Below are 12122 nucleotides of genomic sequence, written 5' to 3' on the forward strand. Positions count from 1 at the left end.
GGAAAGACACTCACAGGCAGTAGATAGAATTCTTCAGTACTTAAAAGCCTCCCCAGGAAAAGGATTGTTATTCAAAAAAGGGGAAAACTTATCCATGAAAGTATATACTGATGCTGACTATGCAGGATCGATTGTTGATAGGAGATCCACCACAGGCTACTGCATGTTCTTGGGTGGAAATCTGGTGACATGGAGGAGCAAGAAGCAAAATGTAGTTGCAAGATCAAGTGCAGAGGCAGAATTTAGAGCCATGGCTCAAGGGGTGTGTGAACTATTATGGGTGAAGATCATACTTGATGACCTTAAAATAAAATATGAAGCTCCTATGGGCTTGGCGTGTGATAATAAGTCTGCTATCAGTATTGCACACAATCCGGTTCAACATGATCAAACAAAGCATGTAGAGATAGACCGACACTTTATTAAGGAGAAGTTGGATGATGGTCTTATAGCCACGGAGTACATCCCGTCAAGACTACAATTGGCAGATATGTTTACTAAAGGACTTCCCACAAAACAATTCGAAGATCTTACTTGCAAGTTGGGAATGATAGATATACATTCACCAACTTGAGGGGGAGTGTTGCATAATCAGGAGAATTATGCTGTAATTAAGTGCAGATTCCATTTATATTTATTAGGAGAGATTTGTTAGTGATTTGATTTGATTTGATTTGTACAGCTTTAAACAACCATTATAATTGTCTTTTATTACCTATTATTTCCTTCCTTAAGTAGATTGTAAAACAGTCTATAAATAGAGACTGTAATCACATTTGTAAGACACATTAGAAATACATTCCTTCTATTTCTTTCTATTCCTTTCAACTGGAAATTTAAGAATAAAGGTTGAGCGGGTTAGTTAGTTGTTGGTTTAGTTAGTTGAGGTGAGGGGGTCTTTAAATAATGACCAACCTGCTGTGGGGAAGGGAATCTGGATTGTTGTATGAAGTTGACAGGAATTAACTTGTGTGAAAGGAGCTATTCTCCTTTGTAACCCTTTTGGGTGTTCTGTTCTGCACTGTAATAAAACAGAGTTTTCTTTCTTCTTGCTGTGTTTGGGATGGAATTCTGGGTTTTCTGTCTGGGAACCTAACACATATTCAATATCATTATCAGACTTAATACTTTTAATGTTTTCTCCAAATTGATTTTGTATAAGACGAAAAGAATTAACAAATATTTGAAGGATCTCATATTTACTTACTTTTCATAATGTATGTCCATGTGACATAGGTACAATTGTCAATAAATGTAACAAACCATTTTGCTCTTGAAATAGATTCTAAAATAGGTCCCTAATCATCCTAGTTAAGTAAGTGAAATGGGAAATTACTCTTTTTGTCACTGATGGGACAGGATGTATGGTGATGCTTTGTGAAAAATATTACGTTTAAAAGACTCAATAAACTCTTTAGTAAACAAATGAAGGAACAATGATTTGATAAGGTTAAATGAGGAATGTCCAAGTCTTCTATTGTGAAGCCATATCTGGGAACTAGCCCATGTTTTTTATGTTGTTTGTTAGCTTATGATCTCTATTTTGTGTTGGTCATTGAATTCCAACAAATACAACTCAGTTTGCTCCTTAGTATTTAAAATAATCTTCCTCGTGGCAAGGTCCTCAAATACACAATAAGAGAAAAAAGTGAATACTTTAAATCTTTTATAAGATTTTGCAGAGAGAAGACGGTCAATTGTGGGACCTATAGAACATTCTTTAATACAATAGATAATTCTAAATTTATATTCCGAGATTCGCATATAGGTACATTATCACCATTTGCAACTGCATGAAGTTGTTCTCTAGTCATGATGACATACGAATTGAAGATCTTAGGAAAAGTCACGTGATTAATTGCTCTTGAATCAAGAATCCAAACATCTTGAAATGTAGGGCCAATATATTGAGTGTACTCTTCATGGACAAGGTATATGATTCAAATGACTTAGTCATTGATCCAATCATTGATCTCAAATGATGAAGTTCCTTTTTATAGGCTCAAATACCAGACACGGAAAAAAAAATCAAAAAACACAAATGGGACAAAGAGAACACGTTTGGAAAAAGAACTAAAAAATCCAAATCTTCTCAAATCAAAGCCAAATGAGACATTTAGGGCTTAGGAAGTCCAACAACCTTGTTTGTGGTGGCATAGAGTTGCCTTTAACAGGCAAGGTGCAAGCACTCCACACATCGATACTCTTGGCACATAGCGGTGTGTGACAACTCTACTGATGATGCAAGAGTCGATCTTGTGATTTCCAGAGTGGGGTATTAAACTAGTGTAAGATTTCAACTTATAAAAGTTGTACTAGAAGGATTGAAGAAGGCAATGTGGAACTTTCCACGAAAAATAACTATCGTAAACTAAGAATAAAATATTGTCATTACAACTATTAAGAATAATTGAATAGGCTATATAACAACTCCTTCCAAATATGACATGCTCTAGTTTTTTGCATTATGTGTTGTATTAAACTTAATTCAACCTTCCAAAAATTGACTTGTAAGGTAAGATTTTTACCCACTTATGTGGGATCTCTAACACATCCCACGTCGAGAGCTAGGCATCTTGAATGTGAGAATAAATATTTATGAGTGGTCTAACAATGGTCCGATAGTGACCTAATAATGGGTGACATGATAGGCACAATAAAGCTTACTAGGATACAATCTAATACCATCTTAGAAAATGGAATTTAACCATAACTCAACCTCAAAATCTACTAAGGTTTGCACCCACTTATACACTATAATTTAGTCAAATATCTAGTTGATGTGGGATCTCCAAAAATGTTGAATGGGGAAGCAAACAAACAAACCACTTAATCCTTTAAGAAGTAGTTATACAAGTAGAGCACAAAGACAAACCTTAAAAATACTCCTCCAACTATAATCCTGGTCAAGTTACTATCATTATCTCCTTCAGAGAGGCTAACCTGCAAAGTTAATAAATCAAACAATGATTCTTTCCCAATAGAACCTAGACATCATTACATGGCATGACATGGCAAAGGGACTAAACAAGCAAGAAGTGCATTTGTAAATGACATTTAGCATTTCAAATCAACATTTGCAAAATATGCAAACCCATAGCATAAATCATCAAATGACATAAGTACTAAAACAAGCTCTATTTCTCTTGGTATTTTCTTACGAATAGTTAGTTGATAACTAAAGATTTAAATTTATCATGAAAAACTCACTTATAGAACATATGTATTGTGTACAACTTACTATTTTATGATTGTTCCCCTTACTTTCTAAATACTCAATTTATAAGGGAGAAAACATGAATATAGAATTTTAGAAAGTGTGGGTTATAAGCCTAATACCATTTGTTCATATGTCTAGTGGACGTGGGATATCCAAAACATCACCTTATGTAAAAAATCGAACATCTCAAACATGAGACCATATATTTATAGGTGTTCCGATAGTGTGTGACATAATAGACCAAACTAACCTCACTATGATAACTTTTGATACCATATTAAGATTTTCATAGTAGCCATATGTTAGATATAATTAGATATTATGAGATATTATAGATATTATTAGATATTTCATATTTATGTAATGGGCTTAGCCCATATGTTTCTTTTCCTATATAAACATAACCCTATGTGTTCAATATACACAAGAGATTTATCCTATTCTTTCTTTTTCTTTAATATGGTATCTAGAGAATAGGGTTAGGGTTCAATTTTAATTAGTGAACCCACTATTCACTAGAATTTTCTAGCCACCGCCCAGCGGTTCGCCGGAGACGCCGCCAAAATCTCGCACGGAGCCGCCACCAGAATCTCGTGCAGAGACGCCGCTGGAATCTCGCAGGAATCTCGTTGGAATCGCCGTCGGAGCTTTCATCTATGTTGTTGCCGCCAATTGACCGGTGAATGGATTTTTCCTTATCCTCTATGGCTTATTCTGTTCCCTCTTCCACTTCCGCATCCACTATGGCTTCTGCCGCTGCCATTGATCGTACTCGCCCTCACACGTCGGGAAAAGGGCGTCACAAGTGTGACCATTGTGGCAAACTTGGTCACAAAATTGACAGATGTTATGCCTTACATGGTTGTCCTCCTAAATTTGTTGCGGTTGCCCAAACTGCTCCTATGCATCCTTCTACTTTGGACCACACTTCATTTGATACCCAGGCCAAACTGCTATTTTCAAAGAATTTCTTAAATGGTATGAGGATCGTCAGAACCCTTCCATTATTTTTGTTGCACATTCAGGTACATCTCATGTTGGCTCACTCACTGTACTTCCATTGACCCTTGGGTTCTAGATTCAGGTGCCACAGATCACATTACTGGTAATCAATCTTTTTTCTCTTCCATATCTACTACGGGTTATTTACCTTCGGTTACCATGGTCAATGGATATAGGGTACCATCACATGGTGTTGGTACTATTAATCTTTTTCCTTCTTTTTCTATTGATAATGTTCTTTATGTCCCTGGGTCTCCATTTAACTTATTATCCATTAGTCGTCTCACTCGTTCCCTTGATTGTGTTATTTCTTTTACCAAAGATATTGTTTCTTTACAGGACCGGAGTTCGAGACGGATGATTGGCACCGGATGTGAGTCTCATGGACTTTATCAACTATAGATCTTTGCACATGTTGGCGCGATTATGGATTCTCCATCTCTCATTGATGCTCGGTTGGGTCATCCTAGTCTTGCCAAGATGCAGCAGCTTGTTCCAAGTTTGTCTAATATATCTAGTTTATCGCGTGAGTCGTGTCAATTAAGGAAGTACATTCGTAGTTCTTTTCCTAGTAGTGTCTCATAACATGCTTCATCTCCTTTTGCCTTAGTTCACTCTAACATTTGGGGACCAAGTCGTATTAAGTCTAATTTAGGATTTCAATATTTTGTTACTTTTATTGATGATTATTCAAGATGTACTTGGGTGTTTTTGATGAAAAACCGTTATGAGTTGTTTTCTATATTTCAAATATTTTACAATGAAATTAAAAACCAATTTGGAATTTCCATTCGAATTTTGAACAGTGATAATGGACGTAAGTATCTTTCTCATTCTTTTAAAAATTTTATGGCTTCTCATGGTATTCTTCATCAAACTTCATGTGCTTATACACCTCAACAAAATGGGGTAGCTGATCGCAGGAATAGACATCTTGTTGAAACAACTCGTACTATGTAAATCCATGGTGATGCTCCTCAGCGTTTTTAGGGTGATGTTGTTCTTAGTGCATGTTATCTCATTAATCGCATGCCATCTTCAGTTTTAGATGACAAAATTCCTCATTCTATTTTGTTTCCACATGACCCTCTCCATTCTTTACCTCCCAAAGTTTTTGTCTCCATATGCTTTGTTCATAATTTTAGTCCTGGTCTAGATAAATTATCTCCTAAGTCACACAAATGTATCTTTTTAGGGTTCACTAGATCACAAAAAGAATATAAATGTTTCAAACCTTCTCTAAACCGTTTTTTTATTTCAGCAGATGTCATTTTCAGTGAATCTTCCCTTTACTTTAAGTCTTGTCCTTCTCCTTCTATGTCTTTATCGAATCAAGTTAATATTCCTCTTGTTGTGCCTAGTGCACCTAAAGATTCACCACCGCCACCAATTCTTCAGGTGTATAGTCGTCGTCAAACGTTTCATCGTCCAACAGATGACTCTCTTCTAGTGGCAACACCTCGTCCCCTTCCGGCTCCGAAAGTTGAACCTGATCTTCCTATTGCTATCTGTAAAGGTATACATTCTACCCATAATCGCTTTCCACATTATACTGCTTTGAGTTACCATAGACTCTCTCAACCCTTTTATACCTGCCTTTCGTCTATTTCTTCTATATCCATTCCAAAATCTGTAGGTGATGCCTTAGCTCATCCTAGTTGGCGTCAGGCCATGCTTGATGAAATGAATGCGCTTCAGAATAATGGAACTTGGGAACTTGTTCCTTTACCAACTAGGAAATTTGTTGTTGGTTGCTGGTGGATTTTTGCTATCAAAGTTGGTCATGATGGTACTATTGATTGTCTCAAAGCTCGTCTTGTGGCTAAGGGTTATACCCAAATTTTTGGTTTAGACTATGGTGATACTTTTTCTCCAGTGGTAAAGATGGCTTATGTTCGCTTATTCATAGCCATGGCTACTCTTCAACAATGGCCTCTTTATCAACTGGATGTCAAAAATGTCTTTCTTAATGGGGATTTGCAGGAAAAAAATTATATGGAGCAACCTCCTACTTTTGTTGCTCGAGGGGAGTCTTCTGGATTTGTATGTCATCTTTGCAAATCCTTATATGGCCTCAAACAGTCTCCTAGGGCTTGGTTTGGATAATTTAGCAATGTTGTTCAACAATTTGGTATGACTCAGAGTGAAGCGATCATTAAGTTTTTTATCGTCACTCGAGTGCTGGGTGTATCTATCTTGTAGTATATGTTGATGACATTGTTCTTACAGGCAGTGATCACCATGACATCTCACAAGTAAAACAACACCTTTGTCAACACTTTCAGACCAAAGATCTTGGCAAGCTTAGATATTTCTTGGGGATTGAGGTAGCACAATCCAATACTGATATTGTTATCTCTCAAAGAAAATATGCATTAGATATTTTGGAGGAAATTGGGTTAATGAATTCGAAATCTGTTGATACTCCCATGGATCCCAATGTCAAACTTCTACCCAATCATGGGAAGCCTCTTTCATATCCTGAGAAGTACAGAAGATTAGTAGGAAAATTAAAGAATCTCACTGTTACTCGTCCTGATATTTCCTTTGCAGTCAGTGTGGTGAGTCAATTTCTTAATTCTCCATATGAAGATCATTGGAATGCAGTCATTTGTATACTGAAGTACATTAAAGGCTCTCCTGGAAAAGGTTTGTTATATGGTCATAATAACCATACTAAAGTTGTTTGTTATTCAGATGCTGATTGGGCAGAATCGCCATCTGATAGAAGATGAATTTCCGGTTATGGTGTCTCCATTGGTGATAACTTAATCTCTTGGAAGAGCAAGAAACAAAGTGTTGTGGCGAGATCTAATGCAAAATCAGAATATAGAGTTATGGCCTCGACTACTTGTGAGCTTATTTGGTTTAAACAGTTACTAAGAATTGCAATTTGGAGAGGTCATTCAAATGACACTTTTATGTGATAATCAGACTTCTCTTCATATTAGCTAAAATCTAGTTTTTCATGAAAGGACTAAACATATTGAGATTGATTGTCATTTCATTCGAGAAAAGATTATATCGGAAGATATCAAGACTGAGTTTGTTAATTCAAATAATCAATTAGCAGATATTTTTACTAAACCCTTACGAGGAGCTAGGATTGATTACATTTGTATTGAGTACATATGATCTATATGCACCAGCTTGAGGGGGAGTGTTAGATATAATTAGATATTATGAGATATTATAGATATTGTTAGATATTTCATATTTATGTAATGGGCTTAGCCCATAGGTTTCTTTTCCTATATAAACATAACCCTATGTGTTCAATATACACCAGGGATTTATCCTATTATTTCTTTTTCTTTAATACCATACAAGACAAAAAAACTTCCCCTTAACAACAAAGCACAAAGGTTTCACCATGTAGACTTTCTCAAGTAAATCACCATGTAAAAAGAAATTGTTTGTCCAATTGATAGAAAGACAAATTGATCTGACCATAGAAGAAATAGAAGCAAAGCAAGGAGGAAAAGAAGAGTTTGAAGAGGGTTAAGCTTTTCAAGAAGTTTCCACAAGGAAAATAGCTAAGAAAAACAAAGGGAAGAAACAACGAGTAAATTTCAAGGGAGATTTCTAAGAGAAAGTTTAAAAAGATTAGAAGAAAAGATTAAAAGGCAAAGTACGCTGTAAATTTTAGAAGATTCTATAATATTCTAGCTTCAAGAATGTCCCAAAACCTCCTAAAAATTCAAGACCATGAAACTGTCAAAGCATGAAAGGTAACATGTAAAGGTTGTAATTTCCTACAACGGTCGTTTTCAAAACATATGAAGAATGTAACTTCCTCCACAAGTCATTTTCAAGACATATGAAGGTTGTAATTTCTTTCAACATGTCACTTTCAAGCCCATGTGAAGGTTGTAACGTCCTTCATATGTCAATATCATCACATGGGGCTTCCAAAAAGTACATAGGTTCCCTAATTTTTTGTTCACACTAGTGTAACCATTAGTCATATGTTTACACTAGTGTAAATATTAGTCTTGTATTCACATTGCTTCTTACCCATTCTATAGCATAAGTGGTCGAATTCATCCACTATAAATAAATGACTTCTCTTGGAAAAGGTGCACTTGGTTAATGAATACAAACTAATTTGTGAGAGTTCAAAGTCTCTTAAAAGTAGAAGGTTATTTTACAAGGATTCTTATCTTGGAGAGCTTCTTCAACATCAAATATTCAATGCACTTATCCTTGGTTCTCTAACTAAGGTGGTGTGTTCTTTCCATCTCTTCAAAAATCCATTTGTGTTTTTTAATTTGCAACTTGTTTTGTTCTTCGGTTTTGGATTGTTGCAAGCTCAAGACACTAGACGATCTTACACCTATCTAGATAGTCTATCTTGAGTAAAGGCTCTTCAAAGGAGTTTTCATGTTAACAAAAGCTAGACGATCTTGTATACATCCTTTAACAATGTCAACCTATTAATGTGTGCTTTGTGCTAGCTATAGACACAATTCGTCAGACAAAGTGCATTAGACAAAGCCTTCAATGCGTCTGACCTTAAAAATGCATTTGATGATTTTTATTTCCCTCAAGTAAGATTTAGGAACAGACATTTGGAAGACTAAAGCTCTAGTAACCTCAAGGAGATGATGAATTTTCCTTTCTGCAACCCCATTTTGTTGAGGGTGTTCACATAGGTTAATTCATGAACAACTCCATTTTCCTTAAGGAACTTAGAAAGGTTTTGGTGATGTCGTGTCCGATCATTGTTCTTGTCGTTACTTACTTCCTATTAAAGGAAAAGAAAGAATAGGGTAAATCCCTTGTGTATATTGAACACATAGGGTTATGTTTATATAGGAAAATAAACATATGGGCTAAGCCCATTACATTAATATAAAATATCTAACAATATTTATAATATCTCATAATATCTAATAATATCTAATTATATCTAATAATATATAAAACATCGTCGAAATTTCACAATCAAAAGTATTTCTCACTTGAATATTGAAAGAAGCTTGTAAAGAACCTTTGACTTTTCGATTAATACCATTGTTTTTCGGATTTCCTTCATCAGATATAGGTGGTAGAGGGACCTTATTTTTCTTTGAGTTTTCTATTTTCAATGTTGCTTCATTGTCTAACTTTTTATACTCAACAAGTTTTAACGGAATCACATTTGGACAAATTCTAACTTCTCCTGTAATTTTTAACAAATGAAATCTTACTCAAGTGTAAAATCCATTGAATGAGAAATCACACAAACTACATTTGATCATATTATTTGCACCACTAGGAGTTTTTCTTAACATTGAAACATATCTCCATAAAAGTTTTGTTCCATCTTCTTGTTCAATAGCTTGATTAGGTATATTCATCTTAATTTCCTATAACAAAAATAAATTAAATATAAAAAATTTACTTAAATATAAAAATCAAATAAAGTCATCTAATAGAAATTAATTTATGAATATAAAAAATAAAACATGTAACAAATTAAAAATTAATTATAGTATAATATATTATATATTTTAAAATAATATTCAACTATGATATTTAAGGTTATTTTATATTTTTAATTTCAATATGATTATTATTAAAAATATTATCATCTGGTTTGGTAGTTTGCTATAATAGAATAAAACTAAATATAAAAATCAAATAAATTCATCTAATAGAAACTAAATGAATAAAAAAAATTCCCTCCACTATGGGCCCCACTCTCTGTCTCATTCCCTCCACTACTATGCTCCACTTTCTTTCTCATTCCCTCCACTACTGGGCCTCACTCTCTTTCTCATTCCCCCACTACTGGGTCACACTCTCCTAGTGTAGACTTCCCATATTTCGGGCCTTTTAGTTTTCTCAAGTATATTAGGCCTATAAGCATCTTGTTGATGTCTAGGAGTCCTATCATAGGCGGTGCAATGTTTGTCTTGGAGGAGGTGGTAGGGAGGAGGAGGAAAAATGAAAAAAAATAATGTAAAACGAAAGGGGTAGCCGAAAAGCAAAGTGAGACCTAATTTTTGGAAAAATAAAATGGCAACAATGAATAATGTGTCCACTGGGAGGAAGGCACAAATTTGGATTAGGTTTTGAATACCATGTAGAGAGAAATGGTATGAAGTCATGTGATAGGAAGAGGGAAGAGGATGGATAATACAAACACCTCGAGACCATGTTTGAAAACCATTTGTCAGGAGGACAAAAGATAAATAACCAAAATTAGAAAGAGTAGAAAAAAGGATTTATTACTAGACATATGATCAATAACCCCAAAATCAAGGATGTGAGAGCCTAAAGAGTGATAGATGCCAACAAAAGAATTTACAATGTGCGCAATAAAAGTAGTATAACCAAAGGCCTGACAGTTCCCATATCATTGAAGGAAATCATTAAAGATTGTCAATGTTATGTTGAGAGTAAAAGTAGGTTTTGGAGGAGTAAACTATGTAAAAAAATAGGTAGAAGCAGAGTTTACCCCATTAGCAACTTTAAGGGATTGACCATGCAAGCATAACAACAATCATTGTTGTAACAAATTTTGTGACAATGGTCACACTTGAATCATGATCTATTATCACCATTATTTCTACAAGAACAACCACAATCAGCTCAGTGTGAGATCTAGGCTGAAGAGTCAACAAGGGTAGATGGCACATGTGTTGGATTAAGTGTCGAGTAGTGCTTGCGTTAGCACGAATGCAAAGCAAAGAGTATCAAGAAATATTTTTAGTAGGGGTAGAAAGAGATCCTAACAAAATTTGATAACATAAGAGTACTATACAAGTGAGCCATACAAAGCTAACAACATGAAAAAGGTCTAAAGATTCTCCAATTCCAACTTGTGTAGATAGTTGGGCAATGACAAAGTTGGTGAAAATAGATGCATTAGGTTTCAAAATCGTCATGGATCAATCTCAAAGAGAGAGAAATAATAAAACAATGTGATTAACAGTCAGAGAATAATCTGCCAAATGAAGAATAGCCAGCCAAATAGAGAATAGCTAGCCAAACAAATAATAGTCTGTCAAATAAAGGATATCTAACCAAATAAAAGACATAAGACAAACATTGTCAGAATGTAAGGACCACATATTTAGAAGCAACACAATAAGGTAAGTCTAGTTATAAAGATCTGCTGAAAAGTTCGCCAAATGCATCATCACATGCAATGGAGGTGGCGACAAAGAGTGAAATGTGTTGAGAAGGGTTTGGGTCCATGAGGGGTGCATCAGTCATTCGATGGAGGAGTGGTTGTCAGAGTTAGTTGTTAGATGGCAAGGTGATGCTAGCAATGGTGGTCACTATCAGAAAAAGCTCACCGAAAAGTCGCAACGGTGAACAATGAAACACAAGGAAAGAAAAACATAGAAACTAGAAAAAAATGTACACAATTTGTAAAAAACTATACTTATGAACAGTGGGACTATAGGTAAGATACCGTGTTGAAAAGAAAGAAACAGGGAGGCATATAATAAATTCCATGTGTTTAGACCACAATGGAACTATTCAATTTATAGGAGAGAAAACATAATTACAAAATATTCAATTACTCTTTTTTAGGCTAATAATACAAATAGAGAATTGTTGGAGTCAAGTTTGAGTTGGAGTCTCAAAATTGAAACGGGCAAGATGAATAATATATAACTAGAAATACCTACAAACCTATTGCATTAATGTTTTGGGTAGAAAGTTGTGTCAAGTTCTTTTATATGATTGACTCGTGACCTATTTTGTTGAATATCTCTCTGTCTATGGTTCCCCTCATGCACAACAAATCGGTAGCAAAGTTTATCATAGCAAATAATTGTTAGGCCTATCATGTTACTTGTTATCAGTCCACTACCAAACCACTCACAATTGTGTAGCTCGTCCAATCCTCGATGCAAAGAGTTAAGTTGAAGATCTCACATCGACTAAAGAAAAGGTCAAA

At 34.9% G+C, this 12122-nt stretch overlaps 1 protein-coding gene across 1 annotated transcript in view; it reads right to left on the reverse strand.

Moving 5' to 3' along the window:
* LOC137819395 (uncharacterized) overlaps window positions 1-12122 on the reverse strand; it is a 60555-nt gene that overhangs the window by 38113 nt on the left and 10320 nt on the right. Inside the window, exon 13 of the mRNA XM_068623232.1 lies at window positions 2876-2943. Within this exon, the coding sequence (XP_068479333.1) occupies window positions 2876-2943 (68 nt within the window). The remainder of the gene's footprint in view (window positions 1-2875; window positions 2944-12122) is intronic.

The sequence above is a fragment of the Phaseolus vulgaris genome, chromosome 11 (assembly GCF_000499845.2).
Source record: "Phaseolus vulgaris cultivar G19833 chromosome 11, P. vulgaris v2.0, whole genome shotgun sequence".
Classification (NCBI taxonomy): Eukaryota; Viridiplantae; Streptophyta; class Magnoliopsida; order Fabales; family Fabaceae; genus Phaseolus; species Phaseolus vulgaris.